The following is a 25,768-nucleotide window of genomic DNA, read 5'->3' as shown; positions in this document are numbered from 1 at the left end:
TTTTTTTTTTAGGGAAATGTGGCAGAAGTAAAGAATTTACGAACCCACTTAATGAAAGATGAATATTTATCTGTATTCAGGTAAATATAAATTAGTTTTCTTTCTGGTAACAGTTGTATTTATAAATTGTTATAATTATTATAAATTTTAACTTTTCACGACAATGCCCAGTCCAATTGCTCTTCCACTGCACCCTATTTATTTTTTGTTATTGCAGGAGGGAGAAAAAAAGCATGCACTTGAGGCTACATGGCAGTTTGATAGCCTTTCCTCTGCTGTATTCCTTTGGAAAAGGATGTGCAGCTGCCTACAGTTTGCATATATCCTAAAGATTGGCTTTTTTTACCGAGTTAAAATCTGGAGTTTCTCAGTAAAAATTCTATCTCTGGGGCTGAGTAGCAGAATACTGGGTGAAAGTATCTTAAATTTTTTGCACTCACTAATGGGTTGTGAAACTAGACTCTTCTAAATGGTAGGCATATGTCATGTACAAACTGAACTACAATTTGTACAAAATTCAAATAAACTAACATAATAACTCAAATAGATTATCTGGAGACATGTTGGTCCTTTTTTGAGATTTTGGTCATGTCTTATAGGTTATCTTTAACATAGTGTCATTATTACATTGGTATGCAAAATTTAAGGACCAGACAGGTTTTCACCTGTAGCTTCTCATAGGAGTGGCCTAGATATGGGAAAAGCATACCAAATGAACCTTGTGAAGTACAGAAATTATGAAGGAAGCAACACCAATACAACAATGGAAACAATAGTACAGAGGGACTTTATTCAAAAATGGCAACATAGCACTGGCTGTCATGATACAGATGCATCACTGCCAAAGATGGAACAAAGGGAAGAGGTCATCCTCAGTAGGAGATATGACCACCCCTAATGTCAGTGCAGGCTTTGCACCACCTGTCCATACTTAGAACAATGTTGTTGATAAGTTCTTGCGGTAACATCATCCATTCCTCTGTCAGTGCCAACTTCAGCTGGTGAACATTTTCTGGTGGGTATGGATGTGCTGCTAGGCATCTCCCCAGAGCGTCCCATATGTGTTCAATGGGATTTAGATCGGCGAAATGGGCAAGCCAATCCATATGAACAATGTCCTCACTTTCCAAAAGCCTATCAACAGCTGCAGTGCGATGGGGTGTAGTGTTATCATCCATAAACACGAACTTGGGGCCAATGGCACCTCAGAACGGATGCACGTGGGGAAGGATTACCTCAGTACAGTAGCGTGCACTAGTTACAGTACCACCTTCCAGTATCTGGAGTTGTGTACGTCCATCCAAGATAACGCTTTCCCAGACAAGAACACGGTGACCACCATATCGATCCCTTTCAGTGATGTTTGCAGGATGATACCATGTGCCAACCTCTCGCCAGATTAGCTGACGTCCAGAATCACTGCTGAGACTAAATCTACTCTTATCAGTAAAGAGTACCTTAAGTAAAGATTTTGTGGTTGTAAACGTTAGAAATAGTGTTGGTCCTTAAGTTTTGCACACCGGTGTAGTATTAGTAATGGCAAATGATGCAAGAAAGCAAACTTACACATCAGCCAAAAAAAAAAAAAAAAAAATCCCCTATCACTTGTCCATCCCCTCCAACAGTTTTAGTTCTGCCTTGAATTTATTCAAACTACCTACTTCTACAACACAAGATGGAAGTTTATTCCAACAAACTACCCACTGGCTGAAAAGAAATTCCCACACATCTATCCTACGACCATCTTTCGTCAATTTGAATTTTGCCCCCTCTTACATAGTCTGTCAAGGGGAAGGATTCCATCAGTACTGAACTTATTCAGAGCCTTGAACACCTCACTCAAATCCCCTCACAGGTCTCCAGATGCTGCAATTTGCAGAACTGAAGTCTTCCTGGTTAGAGCACCCTCTGTTGTCCTCTTCTGCACCCATTCCAACATATCTACATCGTTCTGAAAATGAGACTTCTAGACCTGTATGCAGTGCTCAAGATGTGACCTAACCATTTCCTTATACACGGAAAGGGCAGAATTCACTGGATATCTAGTTCTTTGGCAACTTGTGCTGTCACCCCTTCTTGCTAGTGGACGAACCCACGGCTTGGCAAGTACATAGCTATATTGCATCACTGCATTCACGTAGGCGGTAATTCGATGTCAGTATGGTTAAACATTGTGAGTTAACGGACTTTGAAAGAGGGATGATAGTAAGTGCCCGACGCATGAGTCACTATCATGGAGGTGGTTCAGAAATTGCACTATACCCATTCGACAGTATCAAGAGTGTTTCGGGAATACGCCATTCTGGAATAACATCTCATCTTGGACAGCGCTGTGAATAGAGAAAGGTGGTGGATGAACATGGCCGTTGACACCTGTCTCGCATTGTTTCAGCCAACCGGAGAGCGACATTGTCAGAATCGCCGCTGATTTAAATGAGGGAAGTGCCAGAAATGTCTCCACCAAGACCATCAGGTGATCAGGTTATGGGAGCTCCGACCCACCAGAATCTCATTACTAATACCACGACACAGGACTCTACACCTCAACTGGGCGAAAGAACATTGACTGGACCTTGGATGATTGGAGACTGGTCTGATGAGTCCAGGAGACCTGTCTCGAATTTCAGTTATTCTGAGCAGACAGGAGGGTGCGTATCTGGCGGAAAACCCACAAAGCCATGCACCCGTCATGTTAACAAGGAATTGTTCAACCAGGTGAATGGTCTAGGGCATGTTCAGCTGGCAGACGTTGAGACATCTGGTACGTCTAGATGCATCTCTGAATGGTCCAGGTTACGTGTCCATCCTTGCAGACCATCTGCATCCCTTCATGGTCATCATCTCCCCCCCCCCCACAGGGCAGTGGACTCTTCCAGCAGGACAATGCGCATCCCCACAGAGCAGTGGTGACTACAACATGGTGTGAAGAGCATTCTGCAGATTTTACCACAATGGAATGTCCTCCCCGTTCACCAGACATGAACCCTGCAGAGTATCTTTGGGATGCCACGGAAAGGTCCGTTCGAGCTTTGGATCCTCTATCCAGGTGTGCAATGGAATTATGGACAGTGCAGCAAGCACGGATGGAAATACCTGTGGAACACTTTCGTGAACGAGTGGACTCAATGCCTCGCCATGTGACTGCCTTTATCCAGGCAAAAGGTGGGCCTACCTGTTACTAGGTTAGGTATCCATTGATTTCTGTACACTCAGTGTACAATGGAATAATCATTTCCTTATCCCTGCTGGCCAAATTCCTGTATATCATTGACAAAACACCATGGACTGCCCTAATAGTCTGTCTACACTTCATATCTGGCTGCACAATTATTACCCCAGGTCTTTTTCATTCTCCACTACCCTGAGTGTGGTGCCAACAGTTGGTATATTAATCTGGGATTACTGCTACCCATATAAACTGCCTTACATTTATCAGTGTTCAGCTTCAATTGCCACTTCTCAGCTCATCCACCTAATTCGTCTAGATCTTGTTGCAGTAGCATAGCTTGTGATTACTGTATCATCTGCAAACTTAGACATTAGGCCTGATATGCTTTCATTAAAAAGTGTTATGTTTACACTCACTGTCTGCTGAAGTGATTGGAAAACCGATTTTTTCATTTAAATAGGGATGTGGTGCACAATAAATAAATAAATAAAATTACAGAAGCAGTGAATATTAAATAAATAATTAAATAAAATTACAAGATAAGTGAATTATAAATACAAAAAAGTAATGCACACTTAAGGTTTATTGATATTTATTACCTGCTCTGTAGGTTTTAAAGATTTTTAAACCATAAAAAATTGCGTATAAGTTAAAATAATTAAAATTGATAAATTACTAAATACAAAAAAAGGGTGCAAAAGCAAAATAATCAAGCTTGATCCTTTTAGAATAATGAGGACTTACTCAAGTTCGGGCTTAAATGTCTAACGGGAAATGACGATAGCATGTACTGTACGGAAAATATGAATGGAAGTCCAGAAGGACTGATATATACTACCATAGTAACCTGTACGCACACATACACACAGAGGTTTTTTTCTCATTATGTAAAATGTGTTATACTGGTTACACAGATTTTGCATGATGAGAAGAAAAATGATTGTGTGTTGTTTTTATGTATGGGAGCTGCAATTATTAACATTTCTTGTACAACAAATGTAAATAAATACATTTTTGTCTTCTTTGATTCACAAGTGTGTCTGATGCAAAACTGAAAGATTTTTATTTTTTTATTTTTTTGAGTTTTTTTAAGCCATAGATAAGAACGTTAACTTCAGACAAATAGTTTGAAAGAACAATAACCACAATTTAAAAAGTAATATGGATTGACTTCAGAACTGTTGTTCACTCTTAGGCTGCTTGGAAGGTACCAGTTATGAAAGTATCATTGAAAATGTGCTTAATAAATTTCAAAAATTAGGATATAAAATGAACTTAAAAAGTTCATTTCTTGAAGTCTACATACTATTTTTCCAGAAAAATCACGGTTCCTTTAGTAACTTTCTACCAGGATATACACTTTCTACCAGGATATACATTCACTTTTGTATTAATATCCATCTATTTTCTTCATTTTAATTGAGTTTTTTATATTTTATTTTAAAAAAGTGCACATTAAATAAAATTTGCGTAATACAAAAAAAATGTTATTCTTTTTTAAAATTTGGTAAATCATTATATGATAAATAAGATGTCAATTTTGAAATTAGTGTAGCAAATTTAGGGTTAATGCCATATTAGAATAGATCTCATTTTATAAGTCTAAATTAGTAAACCTGTGTAATTGGGTACAGAACTGCAAACTTAAATGAGGTCTCCTATGATTGGTCGTTCATCCTCATTCACGTCTCACAATGGATGTAGAATTGCTTGAGCATGTGCAGAGAAGGAAAACAAGATTGGTGAGGGGAATGAAGGGGTCCTCTTACCAAGAAAGGCTTAAGTTCTGCAAATTGCAACGGCTAGAGACTGTGAAGTGATCTGATTGAGGTGTATAAGGCCTTGAATGGGTTGAGCATGCTGAAATTGATGGGATTCTTTTGCTTGCTCAGATTATGAACCTTGAGGGAGCATAAATTCAAATTAAGGAAAGACAGTTGTAGAATAGATGGGTGGAAATTTGCCTTTAGCCAGCAGGTGGTTAATTGCTGGAACAAACTTCCATTTGTCGTTGTGGAAGTTGATAGCTTAAATAAATTCAAGGAGGAACTGGATAAACTTTTAGAGGGAATGGTTGTATGATTTTTTTTTTTTTTTTGGCTGATGCTACGTAAGCTCATACACTTGCTTTCTTGCATCACATGCCTCTATTATTACTACTACTATTCACTAAAGCATGAATAAGGATGACAGATATTTTATGTAAAGTTTATAAAAATGAAATTCTTACATGGAAAATTATTTGAAAAATAAATAAATTTGAAATATAATTTGATGCCATTTTTATCAAGTGTAATTGTATTTATTAAGTCATATTAAATTCTAATTTTAGTGACCTTTTGGATAGTACTAGTGATGGTATTGAAGTTAGTTATAATGCTGCTGGCATACTGTCTCATATTGCTTCTGATGGACCTGAACCATGGCTGTCTCACAACATTAGGTCAGTGAAGAGGGAAGATGTTCTACATAAAATGGTGCAAGCTATTGAAAGGTGGAAGTTAGATACCAAAAGAAATATTAATTACAGGTATGATATTCAAATGACTATTTAGTCACTTGAGGTGTTCACAACTGAATGGTATGAGCTACATGTTTTTGATAACTGTAGGGAAAGGGAAGACATGTTAGACTTGTTGAATGAGCTTTGAACTTTTGAATATAAGAACATGGTTAAAGTGTATTAGTAAAAATAGGTTGTATCTGCTCCCTATTAAAATTCCATACATTAAGCTTACAGAAGTTTAAACTGTAAATTTTGTCATTAATGATTGCAGTTGATGCTGGCATCTCATTTCTTTTATTTATTCTGTGAACAGTAACTAAATTATGAAACATCTAAGAGGTAAACATGACGAGGGAACAACCAGAATATAAATTGAAATATAAATCATTCATAACCAACCCCTCCAAGATGGTTATGAATGATTTACCCTGAAACAGTCCAGTATCTAAAAATTCTTCATCCATTGAAGCATTCAGAGATTTAGACTATTTTTAATTAATATTAATGTAGGTAAAGTCAACATTAAATACTACCTTGGATGAAAATATGAGATTTTAAACCACAGCAGTAACAGAGGAAGTCGTGACCACCAAATACGGAGGATGCGGAAAGGTCAGGAAATGACCACCGCATATCCCCGGAGCAATATGGCCTTAGATGCTAATGCTCCTAAAAACCAAATAACAACAACAGAGGAAGTGTGCTTTGGTTACAAAGAAGCCAGTGTTTAACAGCCAGCAGTCAGTGCCATTGTACTTTGTCCCACTCACTCATAATTGTTAAAAAGAGATGGGGGGGGGGTTTAGAAGTCCTTTTATGTTGACCTTTAGTAACCTTTATTTAACACATATACACATGAAGGGGAATTTTTGCCTTATATTTTTAGATTGCATTTTATTTTATAAATTGATATTCCCATGCAAGATTCCATAGTCAGGTCAAAAAAGATGGAGAATCCATCTTTTTGACTTGATTTAACCCATTTTCCAACTCATCATTGCATACTACAGAATTTCTTTTTGCAAAAAAAAAAAAAAAATTCTCTTTTTATTTTTGCAAGTACATTAAACCCCCCACTATTCGCGGGGGTTATGTTCCTGAGAAATGCCGCAAATACCGAAAACGCAAATACTGAGTTATGGGTCCCATAGTAATAAAGAGGTTCGTTTCCAAAGTATGAAATATATAAGAAAAACTAGTCTAAAATTTTGTCTATGTATGTATTATATGTACCTTCATAATATGACAATTAGAAATGCAAGCATATGGCATTGAAATGAAAATAAGAAACAATTTAATATTAAATGTAATATTTATTAAAAAATTTAACAAATCTTTCAAACCAGCGCCTTTGCTAACTAAAAAACTTATCCTGCCAGTGCTATCACCTGTTTCGCTAAAGTGCTGATAAAGGAGTTTTGCCTGTTCACGAATGATGAGTGAACTTAAGGGAATTTTATTTTGAGTTCGGCCTTCTATCCACAGATTTAAAGCTTTTTCCATTTTTTCTAATTTAACATGAGTTACAGAGCAAATTTTTGAAGCAATTAGCGCGTTTTCATGGACACTACGGCAGATTTTTTCTTCCAATTTTTTGATTGATCATACCGTTGACTCATTGATTTTATAATGTTTTGCCACTGAGGAGACACGTTCACCATTAGAAATTTTGTCTAATAACTCAATTTTATTCGCTAATGTCATCACCTTCTTTGTTGTCTTTTCACATTTCCCTTGTTATTCGTAACCATATTTTTGTATGGGTTAGAAAGAACTTGTCCACAATAAAGTCACTTTCTTCCATTAACAGCCTCGAAAAGTCTGTTTTACACTGCAAAATGGTAGATTTATCACTTTTGTAAGTATATCAATTTATAAATTGATAAATTTATTCAATTTTTAAGCATATAAATTAAAAGCAAACGACGAAACCTTCCATGGCAAGCACATAACACATACTGAACAAGGATTAGCGAGAAACATCCACGCTCGCAATTTTGTTACCCCCCGCCCACCCACTGAGCACTGTTTTGACCGAGAAAGATAATTTTAGCTACGCCCATGTTTTTTTATGGCGGAAAATGTTCACTGAGCTTTAAAATTCACATTTTTTCAGGTTTCATTTTATATTAAATCAGCGACCACGAATACACGAAACCACGAATAGCGGGGGTTTACTGTAATAGTGAAACTGCATTAAAAACAGAATTTTCAAAAAGTATATGATTTATTTTCTTAATTTCATTACAGAATAGAACAGTAGTAAACACCTGAGAATAGTTTACTGTAATTATTTTAGCTAAAATAAAAGCAAGCTTTGTTCTGCAGGTTTTCATTTCTAACATATGCACTCCATATCCCCAGAAGTGACCTTATCTCAATTTAGAAAGCAATAAATATAAATAAAAGAACTTAATTTATTAAAAAAACTATTATAATTAGATTTATTTTAAGAGAAAATAAATCACGTTTTCAACTCTTAAATAGCATGCCAGTTATGATTTAAGTTTGGAAATATAGGCCAAAACACCATCCTGCCCTTGTCAATAAATTAGTAAAGTCCACTTTCCTTTTAAATCCCAAACATTTCAGAACACTGTAGTTCCTTCATCTGTGTGAATCGGAATGGATATACAATAACAAAATTACATCTTAAAATTCACAGTACAGATTAAATAGTAAATACAGTCTTTGCATTGTGATATGCCAAGAGAGTGTCTGAAGAAAAAAGGCCAGGAACAAAGAAAAGGTATTTTTTATTGGACTTATAACTTCTCTTCGCTGCTAGCCTCACTGAATGCTAATGTTATTTCATAATTGTATATCTATTCCAATTCCCTCAGATGGAAACCAGTATTCTGAAATATTTTTCTTGTAATGTTTAGTTATTAATTAATTAAATTTCTAAATTATGTTATTGCAGTGCAATGTATAATTTAATGAGAACAGTCATTCCTGCATACATTACTATTACTATAACATTAGTTGTCGGTGACTCTATTGTCAGGAAAACGGGGAACATAGTGTGTAAAAAGGATAGGTTGAACAGGACCAGAGTATGTGTGCCAGGGGCAAAGGTTGATGACACTGTAGAACAGATATCATCTTTTATGGGCACAAAAGGAAATATTATTGTACACGCGTGCACTAATGATATTAAGGGTAGGAGACCGGCAGAATTACTTAACAAGTACAGGTCACTGTTGAAAAAAAGCCGTGAATTACTGTTGAATTTGAAAGTGTCTGCAATTCTGCCCAGACACGATAGGAGGGAGTATATGATGAGAGCCCTGTCGATCAATTCAGCCCTGGAAAGATCATGCAAGGCCCAAGGGGTACAATTTTTTTCAGCCTGGTCTGTACTTGTTAACAGAAGAGACTGCTTCTACAGAGATGGGATACACTTAAACAGAAAGGGTGCAAGAATATTTGCTGATGCTATCGAGGCAGTGTTAGGTAAGTTGTAAAACTACTAGCTTGGGGGGGGCGATACACGGATTAATAGATTAACAGTAGCCACTGGCAGAGGTGAAAGTGATTCTTGCACTGCTTCTATTAGAATGAGCAGCAGCCTGGAAAACAAGATGCAGGGAATTTCAGAGATCACTGGGAGTCATTGCAGTACAAGTAAACACATGGGTTGTGTTAGGGTAGCTAAGAATAGGACCAGGTGCATATATACTTGAGTATACACCAATGCTAGGAGTTTGGTAAATGAATTTGAGTTGTTGGTCAAAACATCAAAGGCAGATATTGTTGGGATATCAGAGATGTGGTGTCACATAGATATAAGGAATGCAGAACTGGAATTTGGGGAGTACAATGTGTATAGGAAGGGAGCAGGGATTATGCTATTAGTTAAGAAACACATAAAATCCAAGGAAGTGCTGCAAGTTGACATCGCTGGACCGTGCAGTGTCGAGTCAGTTTGGTGTGACATAAGCACTGGGAGACCAAAACTGAGAGTAGGAGTGTGTTATATGCCTAATGACTCTGATGAGTATAACAAAAACTGTACTGGGAAATAGTGGCCCAGTATATCAGAGAGTCTTATAATGGAGCATTTTAATTTCCCAGATATTGACTGTCGATATCAACTGGGAGATCAATCAGATATTGACTGGAATTTGTGGGTTGGTCACTCCACACTAGCAAGGCTTTTGTGCATTTATTGGATGATTGTTTTCTACATCAGTATGTTCGGGAGGCAACTAGAGGGAGTAATACTCTTGATCTGATTATCAGTAGAGATTCTTCATGCATTAAGAATCTGCAGATGAAGGAACCATTAGGTGGCAGTGATCACAATGTGCTGAAGTGGGATTTACTCAGAGGTAACTACCATCAGGGGTAAAGGGAAGGGTTTTTGCTTTTGTAAAGGTGACTACGGTGTTCTGAGACAGTATTTAAATTCTGTACGGTGGGACCAACTGATGATGTTACCAACAGCAAATTCAAAATGAGAAGCATTCAAAGAATTTATCGTGGAAGCTACTAGGCTTTACATACCAACTAAGAAATATTGTTCAAAGTTTAGGCCTGAATGGATGTCAGATGAACTAATGAGGTGTGTGTGTGTGTGTGTGTGTGTGTGTGTGTGTGTGTGTGTGTGTGTGTGTGTGTGTGTGTGTGTGTGTGTGTGTGTGTGTGTGTGTTATGGATGTTTAATGGTGCATAAGCTTCTGGGGCTATAGTGCACCTATATCAGACAGAGAAGAAAATTTTTTCTTTTCTGAAAAACCCAAACAAGAAGTATTAGAAGAACCTATAGTACTTAATACCATGCTGGGGTTGGAGGTGGAGAAGACGAAAGAAGATATTTGTTAACATTACACTTGAACTTCTGTAGACAGTAATTTTCAGGAAATACATAAGAAGGAAGGTTGTTCCAGAAAACGGCAGTTAAATACATGGGATACATATAAATTAATGGGTGACATGGAAGCCTATGATATAAGCTGGTCTGTAACCAAGTCACAAAGGCAGGCAAAAGCAGATTACGAGAAGTCTTTGGCAAAGGATTCAAAGAAAAACAGTAAAGAGTTCTTTACTTATGTAAACTCTAGAAGGAAGGAGATGAATCAGATTGGTCCACTTGTTAGAGATGGTTAAACTGTTGATGATCCTGCTCAGGTAGCTAACAAACTAAATGAGTATTTTGCATCTACATTCACACATGAGGGGTTATTCGGGAAGGGGAGTGCCAGAGGTAAATTAAACTCTGGCAGTGAGCTAGATGATTTTGTAATAACACAGAGCAAAGTGGAGGAGAAATTGTTGAAGAAAAACATAAAAGAAGGGCATCTGATGATGGATGGAATCTATCCACTTATATTAAAGGAGGCAGCAAAGGAAGTAAGCAAACCCTTAGCCATAATTATGAGAGCTTCCTTGGACTCAGGGTAGGTACCCATGGATTGGAGATATGCAAATGTGACCCCAATTCACAAACCAAGATCAAAGGGTGACACAAATAATTATAGACCTGTTAGTTTAACTTCTGTTCCAGGAAAGCTAATGAAGGCACTGGTTAAAGAAGCACTTCAGCTATATCAGGCTTATAGCTTGAACACAGCATGGGTTTGTTAAAGGAAAGTTTTGTCTGACCAATTTGATTGGATACTATGATGTGGTCACAAAGGAACTGGATGCAGGGAATAACTTTGATATCATATATTTGGATCTTAGAAAGGCTTTTGATACTGTTGCACATTGAAGACTGCTGCACAAATTGGAGCAGTGTGGCATTGGAGGCCAATTGTTGCTATGGATAAAGGGATGGTTGAGTGGGAGAAGACACAGTGGTAATCAATGGACACTGCTCTTCATGGACTAATGTTATTAGTGGAGTCCCTCAGGGTTCAGTGTTGGGTCCATTGTTATTTTCTGTATTTATAAATGATATTGATGATGGTATATCAGGCTTAATGTCCAAGTTTTCACACAATACGAAGGCTGGCAGGGTTGTTAAGGACACTAATGACAGTATGCTGCTGCAACAGGATCTAGAAAAGTTGATAAGATGGGCTGAGAGGTGGTAAATGAAGTTTAACATTGACAAATGTAAAGTACTACATATGGGAAGCAGTAATACCAGAGTAACATATCAACTGACAGTGGTAGAGAATGAAAAGGACCTGGGGGTAGTTGTGCAGGCAGATATGAAGTTTTCTGTGCAGTGCAGATGGTCTGCAAGGTAGCTCATGGTGTCTTGTCAATGATATACAGGAATTTTTCTAGCAGGGATAAGGAGGTGATTATCCCCTTGTATAAGGCAATGGTCAGGCCACACCTTGAGTACTGTTTACAGGTCTGGAGGCCTCATTTTAAGAAGGATGTAGAGCTATTGGAATGAGTACAGAGAAGGGCAACAAGATTAGTGAATGGAACAAGGGTTGCTCTTACGAAGACCGGCTTAACTTTTGCAGATTAGTGTCTGGCGACTAGGCACCAGCGAGGTGATCTGATTTGTGCATGTTTGAGCATGCTCAGTGCTGATAAGATTCTTCCTCTTGCTAAATAAATTTAAGGGTGAGCTGGACAGTTATTTGGAACGAACAGGGGGGCTTTTTTTTTTTTTTTTTGGCTGATGCTGCATAAGCTTGCTTTCTTGCAGTGTATACCTCTGCTAATGCTAATGTCCTTTAACCACCTCATTTGGGGGGGGGGGAATTAGTGCAAATTTGCATATTGTACTGTCAAGGGGATTTGTAAGCTGATACTATCCAATGAAATGTTACAAATTCAAATATTTAATTTACTCATAGCAGACGCTGTATGACTTTGGTAAATTGTAGACTTAATTTGGCAGCCAGCTGACTTTCTATAACAAATCCTAAGACAAGAAAAGCCTGCTTCCTTACGGCATTTGAAAGTCTGCTAGCCCAAAACAAAATTTATAGATAGCAAGTTACCCAACTGGGTTATCATAAATGTTAAGTTATATATTATTTAATTTTAACTTAAATATAATTGTATTTGGAGAACCAAGGCCTCATCTAATAATGCTATTCAGAGAACAGGTTTTCGAATCAAATTGAAACGAATTGATTTTGCAAAAAAAAAAAAAAAAAGTTTCCAGTATTTCTCTCTATGATATGGTTAACAGTGAAGAAATAGATATTTTGTAAGATCATTTCTGTAATTTTAGTGTAGGGACTACTGAAACACTATTATGAAAGAGGTAAGAATTGGTGTACAGTGTCAAGTGCACAAGAAAACATGAAATATAATGGGTTATCCCAAGTAATAATCCTTGACAATATAAAAATTTCTCATAGCAATAACAAGTATCAGAGAAGTCAAGCAAGCGAGGGGGGAAAAAAGAAAAAGATTTCAGGTCTCTTTCTGGTGCAGTTTTGGAAGTGCTCTTGACAGAAATTTGTGCCGCAGTTTCATTATTATAAGCAAAACTTTGACGCGTCATGTCTGAAGAGATGTGAAGTTTGCTGCAGTATATTTCTTGAAGCAATCATAATCATTTAATGTCTAAAATCAATACAAACAGAAATCAAATCCATAGGCAAAAAAATGTTAGGTAAGCTAATATTTCAAAGCATACTGTACTGATAAACAATCCTCCAGCTATATAAAATGTATAGTTTGTCAGCAAAATTTAATTTATAGTTCAGTGCGGATTTTAAAATACCCTCTTGCTTTTTCTAAAAATCTCCTGTTCCCCCCATTATTTGGGAAGTAAAGTTTAAAATGTGCTTAGCTACTTTGTCATAATAATGTATTCAAGGAATGAAATTGAAAGATTGATTCTTTCTCTTTTTGTAATACAGATGCTTCATTTTGCTATTGTTTGTTATTTAATATCATGCCTTGCTATTTACATACACTTTCAAAATTATCAATAATGTCATTTTCTCCTATTTTTCAGGTCATTTGAACCAATATTACGATTATTGAATGTTGATCACACTCCTGAGGCACAATATTGGGCAGTGTGGGCTTTAGCAAATCTCACCAAAATGTATCGTAAGTTGATGTCAGAACTTATTTAAAAAATTTTCTGCCAGTTCAAAATTATTTATTATTGTATTTGTATAATTGCTGTTTTTTGTTTATGTATCATAAGGCAAATTATTTTTGTTATTGCATTTCATTTTACTAATACAGCTTGCAATGATGCGTGAACACACACACACACACACACACATGCACACTTTCCCATTTACCTTTTTATTATTACTTATTACAGAAAAGTCTATATATATTTAGACTTTTCTGTAATAAGTAATAATAAAAGGTAAATGGGAAAATGTTTGAATGGAATTGTAGGAAAAGAGTCCCAGATCAGATTAATGCCATTAACCCCAGTGGAATAAATACAGAGTGTACCCCATCCCCAAAAACCAATTTGCCTCAAACGTCAGCCAGTTCAGACCCATATCAGTTGCCTCTTGTCTGTTAAAAACTCTTGAAAAGGCTTTGCTACCCACAATCACTCAACAAATCCTCCAGACGAAACCACCTGAAATCCATTATGCTATCGCAGGAAAATCATCAATCACTAACTTGGCAGCCACCACAGAACGCATTCTCTCAGCATTCGAACAAAGAGCTGAGCTAGCAACCACATACCTCGACATAAGCGCAGCCTTTGATGCCATGTCGATTCCGGCCTTGCTCCTCCTACTTAAGGAGAATTTTCACATTCGAGGTGATATGCTGTGCTTTTTGGAATCACTTCTCAGTCACAGAATACTTATTCTCCATCGGCAGCAACATACCCTATCCTGCGACATTACTGCTGGAGTACCGCAGGGGGGTGTCCTGTTCACAGCCATCATCGTGCCCATTATTGCCTCAACGAATGGTCTCCTATGCTATGCCGATGACTTCAAACTGCTGACTCCAATTAACCCTGGCGACGACCCCACCCAGCTTAGCAACAGGATCAATTCCCAACTTAAGGATCTAGAATTGTACCTGGCAAACTTCAATCTAAAAATCAACCCTCTGAAGTCTGCTCAGGTTATATTCTCCCTTAAATCCATGCCGACAGTACTCAACGTTTCACTCGCAGGGGTACGAATACCAAACGTACCCTCGCACACAGACCTTGGCGTTCTGTTCGACCAAAAGATGTCCTTTGTCCACCAGATCGACAAACTCAGTACCAGATTTTCTCGTCTACGGTGGATCTCAAAGCAGCAGCTGCTACACATCCGACATCCTGCCACTGTTAAAAGGTTCATCACCTCCACCGTCTACCCTGCCATTCTCTATGGTGCAGAAATATGGGCCTCTGCTGCACATACAAACCTTAAGCGGGTGTACACTGCTGAATACTGGCTACTGAAATGGGCGAATAACAAGCTTCGGCTACCTCCCGCTACCACAACTACCATGATGGCACAAGCACTCGACATCCCGAGGTTGAAGTTCCTGATCGTTGAAAAGAGGCTGGTCTTCACAGCCAAACTCATCTCAGGCCAAATATCATCTCCAAATATTTGGAATGCTTGCTCTTGGAGGATTCCACAGCCAAGCCTAAGGTCGGTACCAGCACTTGTGGCTCACCACAACAGGCTTGTACTCACCGAAAGATTTCTGCCCAAGCAGATGCTCGCTGCCCTCAACCGTGTGGACGCCGACATCGACACCATAATAAGTAAAAAGAAGGACAGACACAAGTTTATCAAAGCTCTTGAAACCTGAATCACTGCCAACTTGTATTTGTTTTTCTTTATTTGTGTTCAGCTCCTTGTTTTTATGATGTATTTGTATTTCTTTTTGCATTTGTAATCTGTATTTTGTAGCCTTTTGTATGTGTTCGCTATATTTTGTAGCCATTTGAATTTGTACTTATGTTATCTATATGTGAACCCCTGGCGCTCGTCGCCGTGATGGGATATTGTGCTGTAAATCTACTTCACAATAAAGATTTATTTATTTATTTATTAAATTATTGATTAAACATTACATCAGTCAGTAAAATAATTACAACAGTACATAAGATACAGATTTAAGATAAAGGATTTGAACAGTGTTTAATGTACAATAAAAGCTATCCCATAGAGCCCTAAGACCAAATTAATAGAATAAGAGTGTATTAAGCATTAAGAGTTAGCTTATAGGCCAATAAGGAAGATAAGATTTTAGAATAAATGTATTCAGTATAAAAGTATATCCAGTGAGGCATTTCATTTTTTTTATTATTATTATTTTTTTTAATTACCCAGTGAGCCATGTGGCCAAAAGATAGCCTGAGTTGATTTAATGTGTTATACCCTATAAATAAACAAATAATTAATAATAAATTAAAATAAATGCAAGTACAGTCAGTTCTGCTATAATGCCGTACATGTGTTCCTAAAAATCTCCGCATTATGATATTTTGCACATTAAAAACAACAGCGCGCTAGAAGGTGCTTATGGAAAAAATAGGAATAAGGAAGAGGGGAAAATGTTCAGTCTGCTAAAAAAAGTTAGAAACCCAATAAAATTGCTAACACAGGTTTTTAAAAATCTTAAATTTCTAATTAAAAAATAAACGTTACAGTAAATATAGCACTAATATATACATACTAATTGATATTTCTGTTCACTGACATTAAAAGATAAGCAATCAGTGATAATGAACACTGCATGCACAAATTGCACAAGTAAGATATGCAGTAACAATTTTGCGCATTAAAAATAGAAATGAAGAGAAGATTCAGAAAATTTATTTGTTTTTTGTATGATTGAAAATTTCATGGAAGGGGAAACACATTGCACCATAATAACATAAAAATCCACAGAATTCCATCTATCGGTATTATCACAAATGCAATAAGATCGAGTTTACTACCCATTTATAATTAGATTGCATTAACAGAAAAGCCCAATAAAGAAATGTGCTCCTCCACTCACGCTATCCTGCCTCATGAAATTTCTGTTCGAACGGAAAAATGTAAGCTCCTGGAAACATGAGTTGGCCTACGTATCACCTGTTATCCTGTGAACACAGTGAATGATAAGTGTGTCTCTAACCAATACAACTAGTAAATGGGAAAATGTAAAATATATCTCTCACACACATTTGGCATTTTTTAAGCTTCGTAAACTTGTATGTATTGTTGCACAGGTTGCTACATTCAGCTTGGTGCCAAGTTTTGCGTTTTGTTATCAAATGAAATAGCGCATGAGCCAATGCAAAAATCGCATAATACTTGCATTGTTACCTAATAATAGTCACATTGGTGCCATTGTTACCTAATAATAGTCACACTGCTAAAATGTGCATTATAGCAGAACTGACCGTAAAATAAAATACGATGATGAGGCAAATTACCAATATTACGACACATTGACTGGTACGTTTACGAGGACTAGCACCATTCAACACGTTCAATCAATAATTGGCAATGGCTGTCTGTTTCTGTTTGTTATCTGCTAGTTTAACTAGGTCCAAATGATCTAAAATTATCCAAATGTTACAAATTATATTAAAATTTAGCAATAAACTGGCAAAATAATGAGTACAGAGAAGGGCAACAAGATTGGTGAGAGGAAAAAAGCGGTGCGCTTACAAAGAAAGGCAAGTTGTAGCATCTTGAGACTAGGCACCTGCGAGGTGATCTGATCAAGGTGTGTAAGGCCTTGAATGGTTTGAGCAAGCTTGATGCTGACGGGATACTTCTGCTTGCTCAGATTAAGAACCTGAGGGGGGCATAGATTTAAATTGAGGAAAGACAGTTGTAGAATAGATGTGCAGAAGTTTGCCTTTAGCCAGTGGGTAGTTGATTGCTGGAACAGACTTCCATCTGTTGTTGTGGAAGTTTATAGCTTAAATAAATTTAAGGCTGAACTAGGCAAAGGTTTGGAGTGACCCAATGGATGAAATGGGAATGGTGTTTTTTTTTTTTTTTTTTGGCTGATGTTGTATAAGCTTGCTCTCTTGCATGATATGCCTCAACTAATGCTAATAACACCAAGTATTAAATGGTGCTAGTCCTCATAAACATACCATTCAATATATCCTAATATCAGTAATTTGCCTTATTATCATATTTTATTTTATTATTAATTATTTATTTACTTATAGGATATAACACATTAAACCAACTCAGGCTATCTAAATCTTTTGGCCGCATGGTTCACTGGGTATACTTTTATACTGAATACGTTTATTCTAAAATCTTATCTTTCTTATTAGCCTATAGTCTAACTCCGAATGCTTAATATACACTTATTCTATTAATTTGGTCTTAGGGCTCTATGGAATAGCTTTTATTGTACTTTAAACACTGTTCAATGCCTTTATCTTAAATCCATATCTTACATACTCTTGTAATTATACAGCAGGGCCCTGTTATAACGCGGTTTGCTTTACGTTGATTGGCTATAATGCTGTTCTTATATTATAACCCTGTCACAGATCACTATAACACTCTTACAGATTGCGTCTTTGGCATATATTAATTAATGAAATCATTTCATTTGATGGAGTCAATAGCTTGAAAATGAATAGCAAAACAGCATTAAAACGTTTCCCACGCCGACTTGAGAAATTTTCTCGCACGCTAAATGCAGTACGGTGACTTGTTACGTAGTTCCGAGATCAACATTTAAAAAAATGATCAAGTATGTTGCTTGTAATATTTGCGTTATATGCAATTATCCGAAGTCTAGTCATCCCTCAGTACAGTATTAGCCATCGTGCATAACGAACAGTTTACTTGAACATTGTATCGTAATTAATGCAACCAACGCAGTTACATTTTCGAAGAGTCGATAATGGCCGATAAGAATGAAAAAGAAACGTCTGGGTGCAGTATGAAGACTATAAATGTAAGAAAAAGACTGAATTTGAAAATTAAATTAAACGTTTTGAAGCAAATCAATTCTGGTCAAAGACAAGCGGATGTGTGCCATAATTTAGGACTTGCAAGTTTAACTGTAAGAACAATTATAAAAAAATAAATAATTAATTTTAGCAGCGGGAAAGATAGCTGTTCCACTGCAAACAACTAGGACTAGGGCAACTATTAGGATTGAAATGGAAAGACTAACTAATTTTATTGAAGATAATATTCAGTGCAGAATTCAGTTAAGTTAAATATTATAAAAGAGAGAGATTAGCCAATATGATGATCTGAAGAAAACTCACCTAAAAAAAAAAAAAATGTGGAACCATTTAAAATTGGTAAGGGCTGGTTGAATAGATTTAAAATCCAGGGAGAAGCTGCAAGTACAGATGAAGGAGCCGAAACTTTCAAAAAAGAACTTGTTAAAATTATTGAAGAGGGGTATTATGTGTTATACTTCTCAACAAGTTTTTAACATAGATGAAGCAGGACTTTTGTGGAAACGAATGCCTAAAAGAAGTTTCATATTGAAAGAAAAACATGCCAGGTTTCAAAGTGGCGAAGGATCGGTTGACATTATTGTTGGGTGGTAATGCTGCGGGGGATTTAAAATTAATACCCCTTGGAAGAGGGCCAAAGTTCAACCCAAAATCGACACATTTTTCATGATTAAATTCATCAATTAAATTAAATCAATTTAGGTCAATTAAATTCATGATTTTAATTCGAATTTTAAGTTTAATTTTGATACGTAAGTAGTTACCACATAATTATATACATATGTAATGCAGAATATTTTATATGTACAAATATTTGAATATTAAATATTTTGACCAACATTTGTGTATCTTTTCACTACCGTTTATTATTGATTAGGAAATATCCTATGGCACTGACTGCAACTTACAAATACATATGTTACCTTATGGGAATGCGGCACTCGCTTAGCGCTCTGTTTTTCCAGAACGAATTATCAGCGTTAAGTGGGGAGTTACTGTGTGTGTGTGTGTGTGTGTGTGTGTGTGTGTGTGTGTGTGTGTGTGTGTGTGTAAGTGTTAAATATAGTAGATGAATAAAAATAATATTAACAAGTGATCATCTAGATCTATAATATTCAGAAAAGAAACTGGTGGCATTTTTCAGGTTGCAAAGCCTTGAGCAACCTGAAAAGAGAAGCTGTTTATTATATCAAGCAAAAGAACATTGTGTAACTTGATAAATGAACATTTCTCTAGCAATTAATCCTCAACTTCCTTGGTGCAAGGATTGAAGTATAGTTCATCTGTGAATAGGACTCTAGTAGGAAAAATTGCATTTTGGGCCCTAAGAAAGGGCTTATGGTTAAATAATTCATAATGCTGTATGTTGAACTCTAGTCAAACAGGAATTAAATGTAATTTATGACAATCAAACAAAAATAGCTAATAAAATACACAGATTAAAAACAATAGAAATCAACTTTTACAATAAATTATATAATTTATACTAGAACTTAAGAATTGTTGTCCTTTTCCTATTCCACTTATTAAAATGTGGAATAGGAAAAGGACAACAATTCTTAAAAGTTCTAGTATAAATTATATAATTTTTTGTAACAGTTGATTAATATGCATGAAACAAGTATATCCTGTTCATATTAATAGAAGGGTCCCACACACGTGAGACTAGGGCACCTCAGTGTGTTCAAAGGTTTCTCTCTCTCTCTCTCTCTCTCATAGTCACTAGAATGAAGTTCTTTCACTTAGTTAATGATTCACATACTAAAAAATGTGGACATATTGATGCATTGATAATACAAATTTGGCTAACTTTTTGAATGTATACATATAAAAGTCTGCCTCCTTGCTCATCAAGATATTACGCATGATTTTAAAAGTGAAAGTAATTGTTTTATTGGTGGAGTAAGGAATATGCTTAAGTGAACCCATTCTGATTACATGGCTCCTAATGCAAAACATCCTTTAAGTCACATTTATTAGACATTTTTGTCTCAGCTTTATCTTCTGAGGCTGAAAATAAGCACATTCCCACAAGGCAGTGTGCTTAATTAAGAATTATCTTGTATACTACAAGTTGTATCAGCCCACAATAGGAACTGATGATCAAAGTAGTTGGTGCACCAAGAAAATCCCTAACAACAATAAATCATTATACAGCATAATGCCAAAGTTATTAGGATAAAAATTAAAGATGCTGGACAAAAGAATTTTATGTATTGAAGAAATGCATGTGACAAATGGCCAAAGATATAAATAAAATCAGAAAAAAGAGAAGCAGAAAAGTTTTAAAAGTATAATAAAATAATTGTAGAAAACAATACTAAAAATATAATTGAGCAATATTAGGAGGAAGTATTAGCGAGACTCATCTGCAATCAATACTAACCGAATAAGTGCACCAAAAAAAATAATAATAATTAAAATGTTTGTTAGAGTGACATAACTGTGGATTTTAGTATTCTTCTAGTATTGTTTTTACTTTTGATCTCTATCACTGATTAGAACTGGAGATGTATTTCCACAGAAAATCAAACAGTAACACCTATATGTTGTTTCATACACCTGTATGATGTTTTCAGTGCATATGCTTGCAAATAATCACATGACTATACACATGTCACTCACTATGCTGGGTGGAAAAGAGCTAAGTTCAAATCCAAAGAGTGATGTGAGGAGTTTTTATAGGTGTTTTTTTTCACAACATGGCTGAGTCAGTCTCAGGTGAGGCCAACATGGTTTTTACCTCTTGGAAACTGATGCACCTAAATCAATGCAACTGAAATATGTGTGCTAGAAGGTGCTTCAGTTTTAAATTTTAGTTTAAAATATATTTTCAGTTGGATTATTGAAGGGTCGGGACTGTCTGACGAGAAGGAATTACATCTCCTAAGCCAGGCTTGTGAGGAACTGATTGGGGTCCTCCAGAACCAATCCTTCCTCCTTCTTTTGGTATAACCTATTATTAGGGAAATAACATGTAGATATTGACCAAATTGGATAAATTGGACCGACTAGCTGAAACCTTATTTTTGTAGAAAAAAGCAATGGAGACTCATACAGCTGGAATGTCACTGAGATCAACAAGGACCCTGCTCTCCTTGTCAGGGAATCAGGACATGCAGTGCTAAATATGCTACTGGAACAACCATCAGTTTACCATTGATGTTTTTACAATTATCACGTTTTAAAGTGGAACTGAAATTAGCAGAACTAGGTTGTGATATCAGAATAGTAGGTATCACAGAAGCCAAGAGGATTGAGGGGAACTGTATTCAAACAATAATATAAACTAATTTATTCTGAATGTATGGTACAGTGAAAGGACCGTGTAGGAATAGCTTTTAGAACTATTTGTAAGTGAGTTTAATTGGCTGGGAAGCATTATCCAGCAAAACTTAAGATGGAGAGGTGGGAAATTAAATTTGTGGCACTTATAAATATTATGGACTTTGATGCATAACTTGTAAGTTTTTGTGAAGCAATGGTTTCATCCATTCATTGAACTCCCAGATGCCAAACATTTTAGAATTGATATTTGGTATTTGATGACACACCGTATAGTTATTCATACTATATGTGCAACATATACCCAGTTGTAATTTTTTTTTTTTTTCCCTAGCTGACAAATACTGTTCATTATTGGAGGAAGAAGGTGGTATTGAGATGCTTGAAGAACTCCTTAAGAAATCTATAGCATATAAGCGTATTGAAGAATTGGCATGTATTATTATAGAGCGATGTGAAAGGTACATTTTTTTTTATTTCACTAAATGAATCTCTATTGAAAATATTTTTACGTTCATTCTAAGTATGTAATTTCATTTAAAACAGCTCTTTAGTGTTACAGTACACTATATTAAAAGTGTATCTTGTCCATAACAGTATGTGTGTGTGTTATGAAAATTAGCAAGTATATATATTTTACCATAGGGATATTTGGCAGGCCATAGCCCTTGGATTTTGCAATACTGTTAAAATCAGTACAGTCAGCTTGTTTCTTCAGTATACATTATTTTAAATCACAAACTGTGTACATGGTGCTCAGTCTAAAATTCACTCTGCCTTTTTAACATAGATAAATGTTTTTAATTTGGTACTGCTGCCAGTCAGTACAATATGTTCTTTTTATGTCTTTTGTCTGTTTACTAATTCTGTCTTGTAATAACTAATTTCAATAAAACACATTTGTTTCTAACGTTGGTGTGTATTTGACTTGTGAATGTCCAAACATACTGCAATGTCTCAAAAACATAATTCAGAATAATAGAGTTCATTCAGATCTGTAATTGCAAACACAATCATAAGCAATATAATAATAAAAGAATAAAAAAAAATTAATGTAATCAGCACTCCAATCTGATCTTATAAATACTATTAATCATTAATATTTAAAAGTATTGTAAGGCTATTAGATATATTCTTTAACTCACTCTTAAATAAACTAAATTTATTAATTTAAATGTCAAAATGGTAACTTATAATTATTTAATATGTAAACAATAACCATACAAATACGTGTGAAGAGAGATTAATTACATTTGCAGTGTGTTGACCATTGTATTCTTAATTTTTTTTTAAAGTGTAAGAATCTTTATTTTAAAATATTTATTGGATATTAAGAAAAGAATATTTAATAAGTAGATCATTTTAATTTCTGTCACATTTGTTTAAAAAGATTTAAATACCTTTAAATCTATTATAGCAAAATGTATTGAACCTTACATAAATTAATCATATAAATTATATTCAGCTTCATTTAGTGGCAATAAATTAAAAATATGTTGACTGACAGCAGATAAGAATTCCCTGAATTTATTAAATTTGTAATTAATTTGTGTGTCCATTTCCCCCCCCCAATCCTTGCTTAAAATAAAAATAAATTAATAAAGATAAAGAAATAAAAATATGACATTTATTGTTTTTGTGAAAAGATGGTTATCTGAAACAGAAAACATGAAGAATTTCAGAAGAGGATTTTCTGGTTTGTATAAATTTTTAAAAAGTTATATAGATATATGTTACTTATTTCAAAAAACACAGGTTTTATTTTTATTTACAGTTTACACTCTACCTTAAATTAATTTCTTTTAACTTTCTTGGTTGTTTAGGTTGGTCTTAATTTTGAATGTTTTCCCCCACCCTTTTTTATTCAGGTATGAAGAGGATGATGATGTAGATGATTTACTGCAAGCTTGCCAAGGGTAAACTGTACAGTGACATTCTCAAAACTTTGTGCAGTGTGTGCATTTAATTTCTGCCTGTAATTGTAGCACTTTGTGCAGCCTTTATCCTTTGTAACGTAGACAAGTATTTTCTTGATTCATTAGTGGATCTAGAGTTTATTGTACATCCTGTCTCTTTGTATACATAAATAATATGATTTTATGTTGATTATTAAGTTAATATTAGTAGTTAAACCATAATTCTCAAGTGTGTAATAAAAGTGATATCCCTGTGTACTGTGAAACTTTTAGTTTTCCCTGAATGCTGAGTGAAGAATCATTGATTGGGGAAGATGGGGAGGATTGTAAAATGTAATTTAACTGTTAACTCTTCCTACAAAGAAACTGCTCTTCAGATTTGTGCATTTTGCTTTTGTTATTTTGTACAAGGAAGTAGACGAACTTTTAAAGAAAAGGAAGAGAGTAAATTTCACATCTGTCTGCAGATGTGGGTAGTAGTAATATTTGGAAGAATTCAGTTCTGTGCTTTGCAGTACTGAAAGGGCAGAGGGGGTAAGTCTATGAGTGCTTTTGACAGAAAGTAATACTGACTGTATTTGCATTGTAAAAAAAAAAAAGAGTTTTTATATTGTTTCCTTGCCAATAAAAAAATATATGAACTGAAATATAAAATAAGAAAAATTAACATGTTATTCAAGGACTGCTAAATCATAGAAACAAAGAAGTTACATACCATTATATGGCACAATATTTTTGAACATGATTGAGTAACAATGACTTTTCACATATAATTCCAGAACCTGTAAGGAATAACAAAGCATTACCGCAAGTGTATAAAATATATCATATAGTAGTATAACTATACAGAAATAAATCTTGCGACTACCATTGAAGTGTAAGAAACAAAATTGTATTAAAATATAGTGAAAAATAAAGTACAGTATAATGGAAAATTTTTAAAGAATAATAGCTAAAACAGATAAACATAAAAGTGAATAGGAATGTGCAGATAATAATAAAAGTACTGAAAACATACACAAAGAAGCTTTCGAAGCAATGTGCGCCTTTATCAACTTTAAAGAATATAGTATGGTGTAATCATTATAGCACATAATGATGGTATGCTATACTCCTTCAATTTCAATATTACAGACCTTGGAGCATGAGGGAGCTCATTTGCCAAGCCACCTTCACACATTTTGCTGTCAGTGAGCAGCACATTAATTATAGACCATGTTCCAGGGTCAAAATTTTGGGTTGCACACGTGATTTTTGGCATTGCTCCTGGTTAGAGGTTCCATATAGGAGTGGCTGGTCCAACATTAATTGCAGTCAAGGAACCTGCATACACCCTATTATGGAGGTGGTTATTTTATAACATGATGAGTAATGGCAAACTTATGATGTGATAAATGTTAATTCAATCTGGAAATTTTAACAATTTCAGTGTATTTTTTCGTTTCTTTAATATTTAGCCTAATCTAACCAAATCTTAGATGTTATAATTTGGCTACAGTACGAGATAAACTGTTGCAAAGAAAATTGATAAAAGTTGAAATACAATGTGAAATAAGTTGGGTAACTAAAATAATAAAGTAACACTATGTTCAACATTGAGAACTACAAATTAAATAGCTTATTGAAACATAATAGGACCGGTGGTGTATTCGGGGCCGGAACGACATTGTGATACTTTTTTCTAAATGTCATAATAAAAAATCATTAAATTTATACACCTAATATTATGAAACAGTGGCATAATCAAAGGGGAGGGAGAAATATCTATTTTATCCATTGCTACTACAAATATATATTAATAGTAATCTTTAAAATTAATAGATTTCTTTAAAAATTTATTTAAAAACAAAAATATAAATTTCGCAATGAAACTTGAACGTTTCTTACTAAAGTACAATATGTTAGATAAAGAGATCTAACGAATGAGATATACTGTGATGTGTGCGAATGCTGCATTTTGATTCGCCATGAGCTGAACGCTAGAACTGGTTGTTCTATGAACCATGAGTCTGAAGTCTGATTCAGTTACTGTACAGTCGATGTAGCATTATCATATAGTCTTCTGAAGAAAGAGCGTTCCGGTACTATTT

At 35.2% G+C, this 25,768-nt stretch overlaps 1 protein-coding gene across 3 annotated transcripts in view; it reads left to right on the top strand.

Annotated features, from left to right (window-relative positions):
* The window catches only part of LOC150084040 (protein zer-1 homolog), a 127,913-nt gene extending 103,618 nt beyond the window's left edge, over nucleotides 1-24,295 (top strand). For 2 of the 3 annotated variants that reach the window (XM_090375869.1, XM_090375870.1), the window contains exons 13-18: nucleotides 13-80; nucleotides 5,502-5,699; nucleotides 13,561-13,658; nucleotides 22,097-22,223; nucleotides 23,409-23,458; nucleotides 23,631-24,295. In XM_090375869.1, coding sequence (XP_090231995.1) covers nucleotides 13-80; nucleotides 5,502-5,699; nucleotides 13,561-13,658; nucleotides 22,097-22,223; nucleotides 23,409-23,458; nucleotides 23,631-23,653 — 564 coding nt within the window. In that variant the 3' untranslated portion in view covers nucleotides 23,654-24,295. The remainder of the gene's footprint in view (nucleotides 1-12; nucleotides 81-5,501; nucleotides 5,700-13,560; nucleotides 13,659-22,096; nucleotides 22,224-23,408; nucleotides 23,459-23,630) is intronic. The other variant, XM_090375871.1, reaches the window with a different exon arrangement.
* The last annotated feature ends 1,473 nt before the right edge of the window (nucleotides 24,296-25,768 follow it).

This window comes from Mastigoproctus giganteus, chromosome 6 (genome assembly GCF_048544385.1).
Source record: "Mastigoproctus giganteus isolate SK-2022 chromosome 6, ASM4854438v1, whole genome shotgun sequence".
NCBI classification, from domain to species: domain Eukaryota; kingdom Metazoa; phylum Arthropoda; class Arachnida; order Uropygi; family Thelyphonidae; genus Mastigoproctus; species Mastigoproctus giganteus.
The sequence above is the reverse complement of the archived record's forward strand: the minus strand, read 5'-3'. Positions and strand labels throughout refer to the sequence as shown.